General features: G+C 50.5%; 1 protein-coding gene and 1 long non-coding RNA gene across 13 annotated transcripts in view; one reads left to right on the top strand and one right to left on the bottom strand.

Annotated features, from left to right (window-relative positions):
* The window catches only part of LOC112922138 (uncharacterized), a 113,653-nt gene extending 106,230 nt beyond the window's left edge, over positions 1-7,423 (bottom strand). For 3 of the 10 annotated variants that reach the window (XR_011997085.1, XR_003235390.2, XR_011997090.1), the window contains exon 1: positions 7,246-7,423. This is a non-coding gene — a long non-coding RNA (uncharacterized lncRNA). Of the gene's footprint in view, positions 1-3,114; positions 3,374-6,985; positions 7,138-7,245 lie in introns of those variants that run through there. The other 7 variants (XR_011997089.1, XR_011997088.1, XR_011997084.1 and 4 more) reach the window with 4 other exon arrangements.
* Positions 5,496-19,178, top strand: NR2F2 (nuclear receptor subfamily 2 group F member 2). 3 transcript variants are annotated; one of them, XM_026001583.2, is made up of 3 exons: positions 5,496-6,376; positions 14,344-14,871; positions 17,704-19,178. In XM_026001583.2, the coding sequence occupies exons 1-3, from the start codon at positions 6,334-6,336 to the stop codon at positions 17,976-17,978; spliced, it is 846 nt and encodes a 281-aa protein (XP_025857368.1). In that variant the 5' UTR covers positions 5,496-6,333; the 3' UTR covers positions 17,979-19,178. The 3 variants fall into 3 exon arrangements, with proteins under 3 accessions (XP_025857368.1, XP_072593296.1, XP_072593297.1); XM_072737195.1 differs by lacking the exon at positions 5,496-6,376 and adding an exon at positions 12,137-12,726; XM_072737196.1 differs by lacking the exon at positions 5,496-6,376 and adding an exon at positions 13,344-14,054.
* The last annotated feature ends 1,663 nt before the right edge of the window (positions 19,179-20,841 follow it).

Below are 20,841 nucleotides of genomic sequence, written 5' to 3'. Positions count from 1 at the left end.
TATTTCTTTAATTCATTGAAAAGTAAAATAGAGGATCATGTTGTCGAATTTTAAATATATATTAGGCAAAAGATGCTCACCTTTTGTTTAAATGCCCTGCCAAAGCTACCAAAATGAAAATTGACGTTTTTACTTTGAAGTGTCTTTTTATGATTCTGCAAGGCACAATAGCTTTACCATTACTAACTTGCTTCAGCTTGTATTTCAACAATAGTGATTCCAAGGAGCTCATTCAAAACTCTTTTTTTGCGCTGCTTTCTGCCAGACCCCTGGCATGTACACATGAGTGACAGCCTCTATCTAGTGCTTGAGTATATGAACCTTTAATCCATCATGGAACTTCTAACACCATAAGAATATATACACACCCATGCGCATACACCTTCATGCACATAACTATTATATAACTACCCATTAAAATGCCACCAGGTTTAAAGCCAGCAGAATGAATATTTTCCTAATCTCATCCAGATTTTATGGCTATAATTTGGCTACTGGCAAGATTCTAAATTAGCTTTTACTTAAATGAGAGAAGGTAAAATATTTAGTGGATTTTTTTTGGCTTTTAAAACCCCCTCCCACAATAATCTACTGTTGTAGACATGTTAGAATTTTTTTAAGTGAACTGGGTGGTCAGTTAAATGGAAGAAAATATTTCACTACATTATGTTTTCTTATTCCCTAAAGTCCACCTCCATGGAGTGAGCTTTCTTGATGGATGAGACTGTTGTCTCTCTGAATGGAAACCTGCTTTCCTAAGAAGGTTGGGGGTGGGGGAGACCAGTGAAGGACGGCAAGCTCTAAATCCCTGAGACTAGAATATTCCCTCCCTCCATCCTCCCTCCTTTCCTTCCTCCCTGCCTTCCTTCCTTCCTCTCTTCTTCCTTCCTTCCTTCCCCTTTCTTTCTTCCTTCTTTGCTACCGCCCCTAGTTAACCTTCGCTCTGGCCAAGACCAAGAAGGGCTAATGGAGACCGGACTCCTGACAGCCTCCAGGTCAGTGAGACGCCTGAGCTGCCAACACAGGAATTAGAGGATTACCAAGGAAGGAATTCGAGGCACCAGTCGCCTCACACCTGAACACATCGCTCCAATCCATTAGGATTCATCTTAAAAAATAATAATAATAAAAAGTAACCCTTCTGGAAAACTGTTCATTGGATCTGAAGTTATATTTCCTGGTGCCCTGGGGGCCAAGCAGGGCAACCTCAACTGAATTCCTCAACCTGCCAAGAAAATCGTGCATGGGAGGGGGTGGGGGGAGGAGGAGGAATGAATGAATGAATGAATGAATGAATGAATAAATAAATAAATTCCTCAGCTTCTTCAGAAAGAGCAGATTTTTAAGAGAAGGTCAGGTGCTGGAAAAGGAAGAAGAAACCAAAGAAATTCTCCCCTTTCGTCACCTTCTGCCTCTCCTTTTCTCCCCCCAAATTAGTGTCCTCTTGATTATTTGCAGCTGTGTCGAACCTCGAGGTCTGCTCACAGGAGCCAGCGAGGCTCCCGCTTCTAGAAGTGAAAAGCCATTTTCACGCCAGGACTTTGCTGCTTGAGTTTGGGAACAAGGTTTCCTCTCCCTCCCAGCAAACTGCGCCCCCTCCACCAGCCGCCCCCAAAGCCTTGCTAACTTCGGCGAACCCTGCAAGCCTTCGCCCCTGTGCCACTTGGGGCTCCTGCACCCAGCCCTGGGGCCACAGACCGGTTTCCGGGGCTGGAGTGTGGCTCCATACCCCCCAAAAGGGAATTTCCCGCCCTGGGGGCTTCGCCGGTGTACGTCACCCTGCCCCTGCCCTCGTCCTCGTCAGCCTCAGACTTCCTCACACCTGCCCAGGAGCCCCGAACCTGGAATCCACCAGCCCTGTGGTCCGCAGCGGGTTCCGCCACCCGGCGGCCGCCCTAGACACTGGGTGGGTGGGAGGGACAGGCAGCCAGCGGGGCTGGGCCGCTGCGTCCTCTCTCGGCACATCAAAAGAGCAAGGGGACAGAGATATATCAAGGAGAAAGTTCGAGGATGCTGCGGGTCGCGGCTGGGGCGGAAAAATGCAACCCGTCTGGGTCACACCTTCATTCCAGGAGATCGCCTGCAGAGACCGCGCCGTGGGGGAACCCGCCAGCGTCCCCGCGCCGGGCCTGCCCTCCGCTCCAGTGGCCACCTGACCACTGCCACTCGCAACGTGGCTCTCAAGCTCCGGCCCTGGGGCGGCCCGCGCAACCTTTCCGCGGCGGTGGCCCGTGGAAGCCCGGCCGCGGCGGATTGCCGCGCCCTCGCGTCTCCCGTCGAGCAGAGAGGGACGGAGGCCTGCGCCCGGGAGCTCCCTGGCGGTGGTCCGGCCGCCCCCCCGCCCCTCGGGGGCTGCTCCCCCTTCTCAGCCTCGCCAAATCCCTGAAAGCCTGGGCCCCCTTCGCCACCCCGGGGGCTTCTAATCACTCCGTATCGATTTCCCTAACTCTTTTCATCCCGTTGAAGACACATCTTAAAACACTCCAGCCCGGAGTGTGCTCTGGGCTTTATCCACACTAATAAAATGATTTACCCTTCTCTCTGCGCTCTCCTCACAGAGGAAAATCGTTCGAGCCCCGGCTACTTGTGTGTGATCAGTAAATATTTAGTGCGGTGACATCCTCAGCTAGGCTTCGGATCGATTCGGGGACCACCGGGAGGTGCGCGCGGTCCGGGCGGGGCCGCGCAGAGCCCGCCGAGGGGGCTCCTCCCGCCCTCGCTGCTGGCCGCTGATTTACGGCCTCGGCAACCAGCAAAAGGGGGCGAAAGCGCGCTGGGAAAATTGGCTTTTCAACCTTTTTACTTTTGACATTCAGCCACCTCCCCAGGCTCTAATTCTCGCCTCCGCTCTTTCCCACCCCCCTCCGCCCCCGACCCAGGGCGCCCTGTGCGCCCTGCGCGCCCTTCCCGCCGCAGCGCGCTGCGCTCGCGCCCCCGCGGCCCGGGGACCACCTATCACAGCCCTGCGCCGCGACGCGGGGAGGCCCAGGCCCCTGCTCTGGGGGTCATCGCCTTCGGGGCGAGGTGCGCTCGGCCCGCCCACACCTCAGAGGGCGGAGAGAGGATGGAGAGGCCCGCAGCTCCATTCGCCCATCGAGGAGCCACTCTCGCTACCTTTTTTCCGACCCTCGGTCATTCCCCCCATTTCTGGGGCTGGTCCTCGACGCCCCTCGGGCTGGACGGCGTCGGGTGGGAACTTTACTTTCCTCGCAGAGAAGCTCCCGTTTCCTTTGAAGCGAAAAGGCGTTGAGCTTGGATGTGTTGGAAGGGGGCCTCCTACCCTGATCCTGGGTGGCAGGGGGCTGCGGCTGCCGCAGTGGCGGTGTCCTCGTCCCCCGGGCCCTCCCGGTCTTCCCTGGGCGCACACCGTCACTGCAAGACCGCGCCCTGGACCTGCACGCCAGGAGGTGGGCCCGACCCGGAACGCGGCACGCTCTCGCCTCCCCTGCGGGACCCGCCACCTCGGACGACTACATTGTCCGAGCGAGCCGGGGAGATGGGAGGGCTGCTAACCCCTTGGGTTCCACTGCTCTTCGGCCCCGGGGGGCTGGGGCCTGAGCGACGCCAACGCCAACGCCGCCGTTGCCCACCTGTTAGCGGGCCTGCTCCCCTCTCACCTGGGGCCGGGGCGTCTGGGCCCGGGGAGGAAGGTGAGCGACCTTGTTGGGTCCACGCACCCCTCCCCGAAGCTAGCGCCCTCTCCTTTGTCCTATTCCTGATTTTCTAAACTGCCTTATCTGCAGACTATATCTTTATACTAATGCATACTTAATTGGTCCGTCTTGACTGTCCATATAAAACAATTTAATTAGGGTGCTTTCTTGCTTTGGAGAGCAAAGAAAAAAAAAATCTGCCCAGTGCTTATTGTATTTAGCACCAATACAGGCAGAAAATGTAGCACAAGTTTTTGGTTGAAAGAGCACCTCTGTGCCCATTGAAGGGCGTTGATCCGAAAAGACAGAAAGGACAAGTAAAATCGATTTGAAGCGACCCTCTCTGTCCCTTTCACACCATTCAGAAACTCCATTCCTTGTAAGACAAAGACCAGCGCCTTGGGAATTCTCAGGGAAAAAGAGGAGTCCAATCCCACAAGCCTAGGGCACTTTTTAAAAATCCTCAATATTGCACTTAAAACCCGGCTCTCGGTGCTGTGCCCCCCGCGTCTGGGTTTCATAGACACCCCCTCCGAAGCCTGGGGCAGCCTGGCTGACAACACCCCCACCTCTCTGCATGCTGGGCCTTCTGGCCTGGCCAGACAAGCCTTTTAGGGTTAGTGCAGCCCTCACCTTTGACCCCCAAGATCGGAGTGGCTACCACGCTACAGAATGCAGAGTTACAACTCAGGCCAAAGTTAAAACAAAACAACAGCAACAACAACAAAACACTTCTCTACTCCCAACCCAGGGAAACTAGTTCTGGTTCCCCCACCCGGCCACCTTACCCAATAACCCCCTCCACCTCGATGGGTTTTTTCCCTTCGCTGTCGTCTTCGCCTCCAAAGAACTGCCCTAGCCACCTCTGAAGGAAGGAACTTAAGTTGTCAGGGCAGTGTGGCTGGGTTGCGGTGAGTTGTCCTCCATAAGGAACCCGAGTGCCAGGTTATCTGACAGGCGCCCAGGCTGGGGAAGGCGGACATTGATCAGACCTGGCAGGGAAGGGAGAAGGGAGAAGAGGAGAGAGGAGGGCAGGGGAGGGGAGAGGCTGGGGAGCGATCACCTTCACCTGCCCTGAGCCCGGCCCCCCTGTTGAACTATCCCTCGACCTTCTGCTGGGGTTAAAGGGGGCGGGGGCGGAAGGGAGGGGGGCACCCCTGAGTTACACAAGTGGCCTCCTTCTACAAGAGAATGAGTTCACCACCTCCCCAGAGAAGCCTCACCATCCATCCACTCGATATAAATGATGAGACAAACCACAAGGAAAAACTTCTGTAGCCCATATTTATGGTATTAATGAATAGTTAAAAAAAGATTTACACTTCTTATGATCAATATTCTGAGTTATTTCCCTCAAAGTATATAATTACAGTGTCTTCAGAGTTTTCATCATTGTTTGAGGTGGCAAAACCATTTGTAATTTTCATTAGCCAGTAAACATGTAATTAACATTCAGCACTGTGTTTAACTTAATTCCTGTTTAAGACAAGGACAAGAAGCAGCCGAAGAGCGTTAGTTCCATTTGTCAAGTCTGACATACATCTTACCATAACAGTTTCCTAAAATAAAAGATCCGTGTTTCCCCATTATTCTTCTCTTAAAACAAAACAAAAAAATCCATTAGTTAAAACTGTATTAAAACTGCAAGAGGCAACATAGTTTATTCTCAATTTTCTCTAGTTACTGTATTCCTGCTTCCTTTTTTCATGTGGGAGGGTGGGTGAAGGGAGGGGGTTAATTAAGCATTCATTATTGAAGACTTGAAATTGGGAACCCCTCCCCCCAAAAGAAATAGGTTTCCTCCTCAGGAAAGTTCTAGAATGGGGACTGGAAAGGGGGGACACAGATCTGCAGGGGAAAGGGGAAAAAAATCACTTGGGGGGACACGAGTTAAAAGTAGAAAAATGAGGATTCCAACGGATTCCTAAGAAAAATGTTGCTTTCCTGTTTCAAGTTCTATCTTTGATCCAGGGTGAGGGGAGCCTGTCTGCCAGTCTGCTAGGCTGCTGCTTTTTCCCCCTCCTCTCCCACCTCTGTTTTTTTCCAACTTGCTTTAGGATTAGCCTCCATCCCTCTCGACCCCAAACAGTGGAATTTGGCTGTGCCTCGGGTCGTCTTGCTTTGCAATATCGCCCATAGTTGTTGGCGGTTTTCTGCTGAGGCTGAGCCGTTTGCTCCAGCCTCCGACTAAACTCATTAAGTTGGGAGATTTTTTTCAATTGGACGGGTGTTTTTAAAGTCTCGTCTTTCCAGCCCCAAACAAGGTGTAACAACGCACTCTTCCTTCTAAGGAATGAGATGAGAGACAAGGATCACTCCAGACATCTCCTACCTACGGTTTGGGGTTTTTTTTCTTAAAGGCGAGGCTTGCATTCCTCAGCAGCTATGTACAAAGCTCCCTGAAACCTCGTCTCTCTAAAGTTAGTGTGCAGGGTTTTCCAGGGCTGAGAACGCCTAATACATGGGGAAGCACTTCCTTGAGGTGGAAGATCTCTCCCTACACCTTCCCTCTTTTTCCCTGCAGGCTAGTGCCTACTTTTTATCAGTTTGCACAATCGCTTAGATAAACACCGAGGAGGAGATTCTCTTTAATTATCAAAGACACATCTTTTCAGGGGGCCAACAAAGCGTTTATTTCACCCGCCAAACTAAAGGAGAGTTATTCCAGTTTAGAAGGAAGATGCAAGCGGTTTGGGACCTTGAACAAGGCAAATATGGTTTTGGTATGTTTACTTACAGTATTTTTTTTCTTTCTCTCTCTCTCCTTTCTCACTTTTCTCCTTGTGCTGTGTGGGGCTGGGGATGACTTGGGGCTTTTCAAAAAATCGGTTTGCTAACGTGTATGAAATGCCTAGGACTGTGGTTTCAGGGGTTTGGGGGGGGGACAGTCAATTCAATGCATTGCCATATTTTATTACATGTGTGTGATAGGAGAGGTGGTGGAGGGGGGAAGGGGGGGAAAATACAATTGCAAAGCTGCCAAAATATGATTAAACCGAAGCGTAAAGACTGCGGTGCCTCCCCATCTACTCGTCCTGTCTCCTCAAACTCATTTCCTTCGATAGAGCAAACTAAAAGCCAGTCCTAGAAGCGTGTTTTTTTTTCCAAGCCACAGACGACTCGGTTTTCTAGCAAAGGAGCTGCGAGGCTTGCGCGAAGTATCAGAATTTACTGTTTGATTTGCCTCTGCGCTTCATTTTGCAACCTTGTGCAAGTGACAGGCAGTCAGGCAGGGAGGGAGGAAAGCTCTGCCCGGCGCCCTCGGCCGCGGCTCGGGGAGGCGAGCGCTCGGCTAAAGCTAGGAGGAGAATCGCAACGCGAAGGGTACTCACCATCGGGCGGGGTGGTGGAGCTGGCGTGCGGATTTCAGGCAAACGTTTACCTTTTTGCTGTCTATTGCAACCGCGTCGGGCTGACTTAAGAAGCAATTCTGTGCTCTGTCCAGAACGTTCAAGGAACGGTTCCTCATTTTTAAAAAGCCAGCGAGAGAGACGACAGAGACAGAGAAAGAAAAAGAGAGGAGGGGGTGAGGGGGACGCACATAAACCCAGTTCAGGGAGAGAGAGAGAGAGAAAAAAAAAAAAATCATCACCTCTCCGCCAGTGACTCGGGAAACGCAGAGGTGGCGAGATCCGAGTCCGGTCCAACCAAGCTAGAGCCAATTAATTTTAAATCCTGAAGAATTATTCAGATTAAAATGTACAGAAGTTTCATTCTCCTATGCCTACGTGAGCTCAAAGTCGTTTCCCTTTAAGAGCTCCTTTTCTTTTAAAGTTGAATTTTAGGCAGCGAGGACTCTTACACTAGGGGGCAGACAGATACTGTACTTGCTCCAATCTTAGGCAATTTTTTCCCTCCCAGCATATGCTCTGATTTAGCACTGTAAATTTTTCAGAGGACCCAACTCTGACAGCCCCTGGTGATTTTCAAAGTACCACAAGCCAGTGGTTAAAAATTGCATTGACTTGGAAGTTCAGAGGGACACAATGGAAGCCCCTTTCCCTATTCATGGAGCTCCAGTGTGGTGGAAGAGAAAAACACACACGGACTAGATTGAGGGAAAGGAGGAATTCAATGAATCCTGGTGGACAGAACTGGTTTCTACTGAGTTCAGAGTTAAACTCGGCATTTGCTGGGGTCTGTATTCATATTGTGATTTAATTTGTGGAGAATTACAGCCATCAGGCCACTTTCTGCAAGAAAATCATATTCCTGGGTGGGTTTACTTTCCTTTTTTTTTTTTTTTTCCCACCAGAGTAAAACAAATGTTTTTCCAACTTTCTGCGGCCAAATTAAAGCTTGCCATTCCTCTCATTAAAATAAATTTACATCTACAATAAAAGACTGGGCTGGATTTTTTTTTTGAACAGTAACGACATATTGATATTTATCTTTTAGTCTTAGAGCTGTTTATTCAAGGGAAATGAGCATCTCTGAAGAAGACATTTTAAAATATTTTCCCCTGTTTTTTTTTCCCCTTGAGTCTGCAGTCCTTCCTCTTCTTACGTGCAGTCAAATTAACTACAATTGATATGGCTATTTATTTATTTATTTATTGGATTTTTAATAGCAGCCCCATAACTGAATGAATCCTAAAATACAGACTGAAGCACCTCGGACTTCATGGCAGCCCTGTGGTTGTGTGCTTTAGCAGGCTTCAGTTCTGTAAGAGATTGGGAAATTCTTCATTTTAAACCAGAGGCCATCAGACCGCACTTCAAATACCAAAAATCTCTTTGGAAGCTCTTCCTCGTCAAAAATTTCCCACTGCATGTCTGGAAAAGGTGATCTTGCTATATAGAAGTGTCTGCACTCAAGAGGCGAGATTAAGATTTCCCTACAATCAATTATTCCCATCTTCTATTAAATTGAGATGGGTATGCCCATTAGATTTCCTATTTCAACACAGCCCCGCCACATCTCTGCTGAGTTTGCCCCTAATCTACTGACATTTGTAGCATTAGGCAATCCCTTGAATCATAGGGGTTGAAAGGGAAGAAAACAACAACAACAACAAAAAAAAAACCTTTCTCTGAAATGATTTCTTTTCCATCCTTCTGTCCTCCTTAAGAGAAAGTTATATTGTGTCTCTAATCAACCTGAAATTCTCAGCCTGCCTTCTCTCTGTGGCAATCTCATTACACACCAGCTTTCTGATAGTTCAGTGTCCACTATAGTTGGATTTTTTTTTTTTACAACTTTCAAATAATCCCAGCACCTGCAGCTTTAGTGAAATACGTGATTTTATCGGAGAAAGGGTGAGGGCTAGGAAGGTTCCAGGAATGAATGAAGGGGGGTTTCTCCTTCCCTAAAAACTGGCCCCTGTCTGCCTACATCTTCACTTAGTACTTACCTTATATTCTGCCTGTGTGTAAAGGATACTGAATGCAAAGTGCACACCAGCACAGGTCAATTACATGTCTGGTTCATGCTTTTTAAAAAAAAAAAAAAATCTCTCATCTCGTCGATTTTTTTGAACTATCAAGGATGCTTTCCTGTGGTCATTAATTTACTCTTTATATGTGTTCATGTTTCCTAAAGCTCAGCGTGTTTTGTGTAAAATATTCTAATTGTTCATAAACCTGGCTGGCTTGCCAGTTTACAGTTTTTCTTGCTGCAAAAATGTGTATGAGGGTGTCAAAATGTTGTTCCATATATGTTGAATAATTACAATTCACTAACTTCCCTTTGATTAAACCGAAAGGTTACTGCGTTGAAATACAGTGCATTCTGTGGGGTCAATTCTAGATGTTTGATGTTTAAAACCAAACGCCCTGGAATTCGGAGACGCATCCCCTGTTGATGATTTTAGCACATTGAACGGAATGGCACAGGCTATGAAGTTGTTCTTCTTGAATCTCCTGAGATAGACTGTGGCTTGTGTGTGGTTCTCCTGAGTTGTACTTGGTATTATTCCCAATTTGGAGCAGAATCTCTGGTTGTGTTTTAATGACTTTATGGATGCTTAAAAGGAACTTGAGGAACAATGAAGTTGGTTCTCAACTGTTCCTTGACCTAGAAGCACAGTCGCTGAAGCCTTTGTCTGTGCACGTTGACAAATGTGCATCCGATGCATGTGCGCTTACATGTGTGTACAGAGGGTATGCACAGGGGAGGCTGGGAGGCTGCCTCCGCTTGTCCATCAGCGGGCAGGACGGTCTGGTCACCTCTCTCCACGACTGGGTATGTGGCAGGACCGTGGCTTGTGAGTTAGCTATAACTAATGAGAGGGAATAAAGTTGAGGAAAATTGATTTTAATTGCGTCATGACAATGAGATGAAGTCTACTTGTGCTTCTCAGCATCCGAGGCGCTTTATTTGAGCAATTAAAATGTCAGGCCACATACCTGTGAAATGTTAACCCTACAAGGAAAAGACAGAGGCTAAACGGCTTTTGTTTCTTTTCTTTTTTTTTTTTTTTAATTCTTCTTCTTCGAAGAAGGAAAAAAATAAATAAAGAAAAAAGAAAAAAGCCACAAAACCAAGCAAGTGATCAGAGTTGATTAAGAGAAGGGTCTACCATCACCCGGATTTGACCAAATCTTTCGTTTGGAAAATGCCTCCAAGCTCGGTTCGCGGCACCTTCCTCCCCCCCCCCGCCCCCCCACCCCCACCCCCACCCCCACCCACTACCCCTCTTCAAAGAAACCGGGGAACTTTTCTCTTTCTCTGGCTCGGTGGGCACAAAGCTGCGCCGGGAGTCCCGGGTGGTGCGCGAGCGACGGGTTTCACGGCAGCGCCAAGTTGCGGGAGGCGAAGTCCTCGATTCCATCCGGAGCCTCTCGCGGAGCCTTTAAGAGGCGTCGTGTGTGCGCGCCGCGCTCCTCTCCCCGCCGGGGCGGAAACCTCCGGCGCGGGGTGCGGGGAGCTCGGGGGCCGCGCGCCCGGGGCCGGCCCGGGCCCATCCCCCGCGCGGCGGCGGCGGCGGCGCGGCCGCCCCCTCCCCGCCCCCCGGGGCCCCCCGCGCGCCCCGCGCGGCGGCCGCGACGCCGCTCGCGCTAGGACCGGGCTGAGCCCGCGGCCGCCATGGCGGGGCCGCCGCGCTCCGGCCAATGACGACGAGGGGGCGGCGCGCGCGCGCCTGGCCAGGCCAACCCCGGCTGCTGCCTTATAAGGCGCGCCGTCGCCATGGCAACGTGCGCTAAGTTGCAGCAGTCGTGTCAAAGTTCACTATATAGAGAGCTCAGTGAGCTGATCGCGGAGAAGCCACTTCTGCCAGCCCCGGCGCCTATAAATCGCATTCCCTCCCGCGCCCCCCTTTTTAGCATATTTGATCACTTTGATTCTCTGTTCTTTTCTCTCCGCGCTGTGTGTGTGCGTGCGCGCGTGTGTGTTTTCTTCTCCTCCTCCTCCTCTCCCCGAGTTGCCTCCTTCCTCCGGGTGCCGTGCTGCCTTTTTTCCCTTCTTTCATTCTTTCTCTCCGTCTTTTTCTCCCCCCTCTGCGCACGAAGGATGTGCTTCTAGGTGGTGATCTGCCCTCCTCTCTCTCTTTTATCATTTCTCCCCCGCCGCCGGCGAGTTGACTCTTTCCCTATGTGTGTGAGGCGGCGGCGGCAGCAGCAGCAGCGGCGGCTCCGGCGGCGGCAGCAGCGGCAGCAGCGGCTTCAGCGGCGGCGGCGGCGCTAGACGCGGCGGCTCCGGGCCCGACCCGGCGGCTTCGGCGGCGGCGGCGGCGGCGGCGGCGGCTCCGGCGGCGGCGGCGGCCCGGGCGGCCCGCAGGGAGCGGCGAGCGGCCTCCATCCGGCGAAAGCGGGCGGCGGCGGCCAGAGCGAGCGAGGCGCGCGCCGGGCGCCCGTGGCAGGCGGCGGCGGCGGCCCAGCGCCAGGACGACGCCGCGCAGCGCCCGACGCGGACCACTTTCATGCTGATTCCCCCGGACCCGGGCAGCGCTCCGGCCACTCCGCGGGCCGCCGGCCTCCGCCCCGGCCTGCCCGGCTCTCTGGGCGCGCCCGCGACCGGCGCCTCCGCTCTCCCAGTCCTCCTGATTTCGATGGCTTTCCTGAATGGCTGACTGTGGGCTGCCCTGGACTTGGCCCCCGGACAGTCGCCTCTCCTCCTCCTCCTCCTCCTCCTCCTCCTCCTCCTCCTCCTCCTCTTCCTCCTCCTCTTCCTCCTCCTACTCCAACTCCTCGGCACACCAGCTCTGAGAGCGAGAGAGTGAACGAGAGAGGGAGGGAGAGAGTGAGAGCGAGCGAGATCTTTGGAGAGATTTTTTTTTTTTTTTTTTTTTTTTTTTTGCCTCCTACTTCTGTCTTGAAGCCAGACAATCGACTTGCAGCTCTCCCTCCCCTCCCTCTCTCTCCACGTTTTGCTCCCACTCTCTCTCCCCTGGCCCCTTCCCCTCCCCTCCGGGCGGAAAGCCCCCCGAAACCAACAAAGCTGAGCCGAGGGAAACAAACAAAACAAACACACCGGGCCAGACAAGCAATCGACAAAACTTTGCAAAAGCAGAAACAAAAAAGGAAAAACTAATCAACCTCAACCAACCAGCCCCCGAGCCACCCGGGGCGCCCTCCCGCGCCCTCTCGCACCCTCGCACACACAAAAGGCGGCGCGCCGGAGCCCGAGACCCGGGAGCCGCCGCCGCCCGCAGCCAGGGGAGCAGGAAGTCCGGACGCGGCCCCCATAGATATGGCAATGGTAGTCAGCACGTGGCGAGACCCCCAGGACGAGGTGCCCGGCTCGCAGGGCAGCCAGGCCTCGCAGGCTCCGCCTGTGCCCGGCCCGCCGCCTGGCGCCCCGCACACGCCACAGACGCCGGGCCAAGGGGGCCCGGCCAGCACGCCGGCCCAGACGGCGGCCGGTGGCCAGGGCGGCCCGGGCGGCCCGGGCGGCGACAAGCAGCAGCAGCAGCAGCACATCGAGTGCGTGGTGTGCGGGGACAAGTCGAGCGGCAAGCACTACGGCCAGTTCACGTGCGAGGGCTGCAAGAGCTTCTTCAAGCGCAGCGTGCGGAGGAACCTGAGCTACACGTGCCGCGCCAACCGGAACTGTCCCATCGACCAGCACCACCGCAACCAGTGCCAGTACTGCCGCCTCAAAAAGTGCCTCAAAGTGGGCATGAGACGGGAAGGTATCGGCCTCTCATTTCTACACCCCCCTCCCCGCCTGGGGTCCCGGGGCCCTGGGTACGTTTGGCTAGCCTGCTCTGGGTAAGGACGCGGAAGCCCCGAGCTCTTCTCTTCGTATTGCAGCTGAACGGGGTTTTGTACTAGAAGCAAGTTCTGCACTGGAACCCAGACCCCCAATTCCGCATGCTTTGGCCGACTGATTTCCTCCTCTACTTTCTCTTCGGGCTGTTTCATTTTCTTTGCATTGATTGCGAGTTCATTCGCGTTCGCCTTTCTGCGAGGGGATGGGGTGTTGTCTGTTGTTTTAAAGCCTGGTTTACTTCTCTGCCTTTCCTCTCGATTTCTCTCTCTCTCTCTCTCTCCCCCTTGTTTTTCCTGCATGTTCAACATATGTCCCTCCTCCCCACCCCTCTCCCCAGCCCCCACCCTCTCAAAAAAAAAAAAAAAAAAAAAACAACCTGAGATTGTACTTTTGTACAGGAGGTTCAAATTACAAATGGCAATTTTATGCACTTCGCCGTATTAACGCTGCTGCCCGGGCAGCGCTCATGTGACCCTCCATGGATTAACATTCTGCTTTAAAAAAAAAAAAAATACCTCTGTTTTCTTTTTTCCTTTCACTTTTGAAAGGAGGAGAGCGCGATAGGGAGCAGGGAAGGGTGGGCGAGGGGCCCTCGGCGGCTGCTTTCGCTCTGCGCGAGTTGGGTCTTTGTGATATAAAATTCGCCGAGCGCCGCGAGCCGTGCTCGGCCAATGGCGCGCTCGGCGCCGGGCGCGGGCTCCGGGCTAGGGCGAGCGAACGCCGGGCTTCCTTTGTGTTTCTGCGAGAGCGACTCTCCCGGTCCGGCGTCAGATCACAGCCCGAGCCCGAGCCTCGCCAGCCTTCCCCGGCCCTCTCGGGCCCTACCCTGGCTGCGCCGGCGCCGGCCGCCCGCTCCCCGCCTGCTCCCCGGCTTCCTCTCTCCTCGGCCGGCCTCTCTCTCCGCCCTCTCCCTCCGTCTCTCTTTCTTCGAGCACACTGATTAGGCTGCCGCCAGACCTCGGCTTTCCGCTCGTCTCCCACCGTGGTGGGGCGGGGGGCGGGGGGGGGCCGCCGGGTTGGGACCAGGGCTGCGGGGCTCGAGTGTGAGTCGTTGCGGGGTGCCGCAGGCCGTCTGGGGTGAACCCTGGTGTCTTTTCGCAAAAGCGTCTCACCCTCCCCCCAGACTCGCCCCTCCCGCTCCCTCTCCTCCAATCAATAAGAAATATCAGCTGTTTAGCTGTAAAGAAGAAAGATGCCCCCCAGAACGCTCCATCCCGCGCACAGGGCCCGGGACCCCGAGGCAGAGTGGTCAGTTCGGGGTCCTCGGCGGCCCAGCCCCGAGCGGGCCTCGGAGGCCAAGTGTGCCGCTCTGGCCGCCAGAGCTGGCCTGGGTGGCGGTGTGAGAGGAGGGCTGCCGGGCTCCCGGCGACTTCCAGCTCTGTGGCCCTGGCGCGCTGCTGAGAGAGGGGCAGGCCTGCCTGCTCGGGAGCGCCACGGGGTCCGGGTCAGGGGGGGTCGGGCTGGGGCAGACCCCGCCAGGGGAGCCGGAAGGCGAGGCTGGTCGTTAACTGCGGGGTGTCTCCTTTCCTCCCCGCAGCGGTGCAGAGGGGCAGGATGCCGCCCACCCAGCCAACCCACGGGCAGTTTGCGCTGACCAACGGGGACCCTCTCAACTGCCACTCGTACCTGTCCGGATATATTTCTCTGCTGCTGCGCGCCGAGCCCTATCCCACGTCGCGCTTCGGCAGCCAGTGTATGCAGCCCAACAACATCATGGGCATCGAGAACATTTGCGAACTGGCCGCGCGGATGCTCTTCAGCGCCGTCGAGTGGGCCCGGAACATCCCCTTCTTCCCTGACCTGCAGATCACCGACCAGGTGGCCCTGCTTCGCCTCACCTGGAGCGAGCTGTTTGTGCTGAATGCAGCACAGTGCTCCATGCCCCTCCACGTCGCCCCGCTCCTGGCCGCCGCAGGCCTACACGCCTCACCCATGTCCGCCGACCGAGTGGTCGCCTTTATGGACCACATACGGATCTTCCAAGAGCAAGTGGAGAAGCTCAAAGCGCTGCACGTCGACTCCGCCGAGTACAGCTGTCTCAAGGCCATAGTCCTGTTCACCTCAGGTAGGAAGGAGCCCTGTCCTGTCATGCCCAAGGACTCCTAGCTCAGGGTTAGGGCCCAGAGAACTTGGCAGTCCCCAGAGTGAGGCCAGCCTCCCCCTTGAAAGGCCACACTGTTGAGTGCAACTTGGAGTGGGAACTTTGTGCATAGGTGCTGGGCCTCACCACGCCTGTCCTGGGGATAAGAGAGGAAGGCTGGACTTCAGAAAGGCTGCTTCAGACACACAGGCTCTCAAAATTGGCCATGGGGAAGCCTCTCGGGCCTGCCAGACTGGGATGCATGCATGTTCCTGCTCCCTCCCTTAGCCCAGGCCTTCTGGGCCAGCAGAGCCTGTGCAATCTCCTCTACCCCATGGCTTGCTCTCTCTCTCTCTCTCTCTCTCTGTCACCCTGGCTGAGCCTCTAGGAGATGCCTCTGGGCACTGGAACCATCCTGGCATCATCTCTGCAGGGGAAAGTTTGCCCCTGCAGGGGAAAAGTTTGTCTGCTAACTCAGTAGGAGTTGGAGCTCCAGGCAAATCCAACCTGAGGGCAGCAATTTTCAAAATCATATTCTTATTAAAACAATACAAACTGCCAGGAGAGCAGGAAGAGCAGTCAGGAAGGGGCAAGGGGAAGAAAGAGGCCATCCTAGCTAGCCAGAATGTCTGCGAGGGGTTGAAGACTCTGGCCTCTTGCTGCTTCTGCCCAGGCAAACACTTAAGGCAATTTTCAAACAACCCAAAGTGTATGCCAACTTGGGCTGGATACGAATGTTGCCAGAGATATAAAACCATCATTGACTGCATTGTGAAACCTAATTAGTTTGTATGTAGTTTAACCTGTGTGAGTAATAGATCTAATATTAATTAACTCTTGAGGCCAAATGATTTTTGAAGGTGTCTGGCTTCCCACTTTGGGCCACACCTGAGCCTTCTGGCTGCCTCCAGGCTGAGTTCAGCCTATCCCAGGTGGGTGGAAATCACCCCCTCCACATTCTTGGTCTGAGTTGTCAGCTGATCCCTTTGTCATGGCTGAGAGGGAAGAGGGGTTCCCAATTCAGAATCACAAACAGTCGGATGTTGGCAGGGCTTGGAACCTAGAAACTGCAGTTTTTAAAACAGCTTGTAATCAGGACACTGGGAGAGCTGTGTAGTTCTTGTGGCGGACAAAAAGATCTACAGTCTCTTCCTTATTGTGTGAAGGAAATCTGGGGACCCAAGTCATTAGCTCAATCGATTGCAGGTTCTGAGTCCTTAACCCACTGTCTGTTAAGCATTGCTGCTTTTCACACATAAACCATCCCCCCCCCACACACACACACACACAGCCACCCCAAATTCTGCCTTTGAAAGTCCTTAGGTAATCAATTAAAGGGCAGTGTCTGGCAAGGAAAAGCTGTATGGAGAGAGGCTTGGATCTGGAGTATTTTTTCTCAGGGGAACTGTCATAACTAGAACATTTGCCTGATGCAAATGTACAGGCAGGATATTCCCCTACCCCATAGCCACCCTCATCCCTCATGCCACAATCCTACTACAACCCAGCCCATGATCCCAGAAGGTGAGGGTGTTGTTAATTTCTCCATATCATTGTTAGCTCTTAGTCTTACCCTTGGTCTTTCAAGGAAAGAAATGCCTGATACTGTCGTCACAGTTTAATTTATTACTATTTGCAAAATGTAGAGGCCTGTGTGGAGAATGCAAATCGCCTCACAAAGAGATAAAGGTCCCTCTTATCTGATTCGTAGGGAGACACACAGTGTACCAGCGCAGAGGGAGGGAGTCCTATGCAAACAGATCTTTTAATTCCTGACCACAGACACCTATGCATTCTTTACATGAGGAGTCCTAGATACACACATGAGGAAATTGCATGTGTGCTCTGGTTCTTGGGGGTGGAAGTAGTGGCGGCTGTTTTCAAATATCTGTTTTAAGGATTCACAGTCTGCATGTGTTAGCCCCAGTCCTGTCTGGGGAGCCCAAAAAGGTCAGGTCACAACCTGCACCGCCTTCACTGAGAAGCCTCTCATTTCAAAGGCACTTTTTTTTTTTTTTGTATTTTCACATACCCAAAAGAGAAAAAGTGTTTTCCTGAAGATAACAGGGAGGGGTTTCTTCTTGGAGGGACCTGGGTTTTTAAAAAAATAAATAAATAAAGGGGGGTAGAAGAGAAAGGGAGAGAGAAGAAAAAGGGGAAAAGAAACAGCTCAAATGAACAGAGAGATCACAGTTTGCATGGCTGCCCTTCAATAGCCTATACTGACAAGATCAGTTTTAAAGGGCCACTTAAATCAGTTTCAAAGACTAGAGAAAAATGAGTCGCCCTCTTTGGGGAGAATCTGAGGCTGGGTCGTGGACGCCATTACTAGAGGCTGGGCCAGGTTTTTGCCCTCCCCCCCCCCCACTATATAATTATAAGCCAAACTATTATTTACATAGGAGGAGGGGGAGGAGGACTGGCAGTTTAGGTTTCATCTGTTTGTCTGTTTACTGACTTGAGCCAGATTCACCCAATGCACTTTGCTTGGGCCTCCCAGTGATGACCACGCCTGAGGACTGGGACAGTGAAAGCCTTGCAGTGCACTGAGCTGTGTTTGACTTTAAAGCAAATAGCCCAGGATCATCTCGTGCTCTCCTCCTCCTCCCCACCCCCCCCCAGCACCCCCCCCTCCGCCCAAGTTTTCAGTACAGAGGCATTTGCTCCCACTCCGGTTGGGGCAGTTTGACAGAGCACTGTACACACACCTCATGTGACCCATTTCAAACCTCTTAATCTGATGACTGAATTCTTCTTCTTCTCCTCCTTCTTCTTCTTCCTCTTCTTTTTTTTTTTTTTTTTTAAACTTTCTTCCAGATGCCTGTGGTCTCTCTGATGTAGCCCATGTGGAAAGCTTGCAGGAAAAGTCCCAGTGTGCTTTGGAAGAATACGTTAGGAGCCAGTACCCCAACCAACCAACACGATTCGGAAAGCTTTTACTTCGCCTCCCTTCCCTCCGCACGGTCTCCTCCTCAGTCATAGAGCAATTGTTTTTCGTCCGTTTGGTAGGTAAAACCCCCATCGAAACCCTCATCCGGGATATGTTACTGTCCGGCAGCAGTTTTAACTGGCCGTATATGGCAATTCAATAAATAATAAATCAAAATAAGGGGGAGTGAAACAGAGAGAAAGCAAAGGCAAAAGACTGGTTTGTTTGCTTAAATTCCTTCTGTTAAGAAAGGATATAAAAGGATGTTACAAGTTTGCTAAAAGAAGAGAGGGGAAGAATTTAATGGACTGTGAATTTCAAAAAAAAAAAAAAGACTGTCAAATGAACTTTTACAGAATGCATTAAAAAAAAAAAAAACTCCTGTGTCGGTCAGAACAACTTGCTACTTATCATTTTTGTATAAAAAGGAAATTAGTCTTTTTCTTTTTTTGGTAAATTTTTGAAAAATATTGCTAAAAGTGCATTTAAGGAGATTGGGAGAAAATTAGCAGAATGGAGAAAGTAAGTCTTTTTTTTTTTTCCAAATTATTAATTGTCCTGTGTCTATGTACCTCTAGCTGTTCTTTTTTGTACTTTTCTGGTTCCAAACCAGTTTATTCTGTGGTTCTATAATAAGTTTTGATATAATCTTGGCTTCTTAAAAACTGTGTATCCTTAAAATATATGTTCTGCAAGAATTAAAACTGAGTCCATGAAAATATCATAGGAAGACATAAAACTTTAAAAGACAACTCAAAGATGATGGAAACGCACTTACAAGTGGTGACCAAAAATTTTAGGTGAAGTTGAGCACTCTTAATTTGAGAACTGGAAGAACCACATACAACACTTAACTTCCCCTACCCTGCCCCCCTCCAAAAGACACCATAACAAACCTAGCTTTTTAAAAATATTTTAAGAAAGAGAATGAACTGTGGAATCTATTGGCAGCCAAGGAATGTGTCCAAGACACATGCTGAGGTTTTGAATAAAAAGTGAACTTTTGTAATTTGAATTGGGTCCCGCTTAGTTCCTGAATTGTTATGAAAATCCTCTATCTGTTTGTATATTTGCAAACCCTTTGTATTATAATTGTTGATATTTTCCCTTTTTAAAAAAAATACCATTGAAATCAGCATGACAAAATAACACTGTTGGCACTTATAGGTAACGTGATTGATTCAGTATCTTAGAGTTTACAGTTTGTGTTTTAAAAAAAACTGAAGGTTTTTTTTTTTAAGTGCAACATTTCTGTATACTGTAAAAGTTATAATAACTGAATTGTTTGGTCGAGTCTTTGTGTGTTATATTCCAAGGAAAATTGAAAGTATTCAGAAATTAAAATATTATTTGATATCTGAAATCTGTTTGGCTGTCCCCACTCACTGTCTTTCCATCGTGAAGAGCCCCTGTGAGCTCTCGCTGAGCCGGGCCAGGGGTCCATTTGTTTACTCCCCTGAGTCAGTTTGTTCAAAGGTGGACTAGTATATTTGCCTGTTTAATTTGGGTGCGTGGGGTGGGGGGGGCGGGGAGAGAAGCTAAAGTTAATGGTTTATCTATGGTTTAGGAAGTGCCATACTGATATAGTAAACCACCCCTATTCACCTAATCCTCCTTTTAATTAAAAATGGATTTTCCAGGAAAAAAAAAAAAAGGCCCTTATATTTGTCACACGTAAGTGCCTGCTTAGGGAAGGTATTGTGGAAAGTATTAGAAATCTTGAGATCAGTATCTATTTTATGATCAGAAAAAAATACTGTTTTGTACATTTCTGACAGTTAAGCAAAAGACAGTTCTAGCAAGCTAATCACAGCGTTGTAAATAGAGGGCAGTTGTTTGCAGTGAGTTTTTCCTTAAGTAGGTGTGATTTTTAAAAATATTCTGTGGTTCTCATCTAGCTTGGTTGTTGAGAGGATTTCAAATTCAGTGATATAGCTTAGAGCGCTGAAGGGTCTGTTTTTAGTGTATATATGATAACTTGCCGTTGGCCTGCCTTTCCCCTCCCCCCTTTACGTTCATTCTGTGAGAGCATGACCACAGGTCAAGGGAGCCTTTTCCACTGGAGTTATGTACATAAAAACACATCGACATTTTGACATTTCGGATTGTGTAGATACAATCTGTACTGCTCTTGGGATCCTTTGTCCTTAGAAGCCAAATTAAGAAAAAGAAGAGAAAGAAAGAAGGAAGGAAACTTTACAGGGTGTGCTGATTTGGAAGTAGTAACAATTTTGTTTTGGAGGTGGTGGTGTTTCTCTCTCTCTCTCTCTCTCTCTCTCTCTCTCTCTTTTCCTGGTTTGAAGGAAGCTCAGTGTGTGGGAGCTTGCAATTTTGTTCTTACTGAGGCTTTCCAGCACCCCCCCCCCCCACTTCACTATGTTGTGGTTTAATTTGAAAAGCGGTGGGTAGGGAAGCTGGAAGAAAGGGATCATTTTGTAAAGTGTATTAAACTTTGATACTCAGTTCCAGTCAATACATGTAGACCAGAAAAAACTGTCTGATTTGTGCACTTGAGCAGAGTCCTCCATCTGACCCCCAGCTTCTTTCTGTAGATATATACATACATAAATATAAGTATGTTCTTAGGGCGGAATATTGCTGACCTTTTAGCTCGAGGTTTGTCGGTTGTTGTTTATTTTCTCCTCTTGCAAGTGCTATCCATGTGAGTGTGTGAAGTTTCTTTAATAAGTAAAACACAGGCCCTTTTCCTTGTTTGTTTTGTGTTAGTTTATTGTAAACAGCCATTTGTTGTAAATTATTATTGGCATTAAATTATAATTTATGATTTTCAAAGCAAAGACAAGTCCCTGTTTTATTATGCTTTAAGCATGTGTTCTAGTCACTGGAAACCTCTCTCTCACTCTCTCTGAGTTTCAGCAATGAGCTTGGGGTCTGCAAGGCAGAAAAACAGGACCCAAAATTTTTCAAACGGTTAAAACAAAACCCCTTGTATATGTTTAGAGTGGCCGGAGGAGGATCTGTTTAGAGTCTTGAGTTTGGTTTAAGTTTATTGCATTTAAAGAAAG

This window comes from Vulpes vulpes, chromosome 14, assembly GCF_048418805.1.
Source record: "Vulpes vulpes isolate BD-2025 chromosome 14, VulVul3, whole genome shotgun sequence".
In the NCBI taxonomy this organism is placed as follows: Eukaryota; Metazoa; Chordata; class Mammalia; order Carnivora; family Canidae; genus Vulpes; species Vulpes vulpes.
This window is presented reverse-complemented; position numbering and strand designations above follow the sequence as displayed.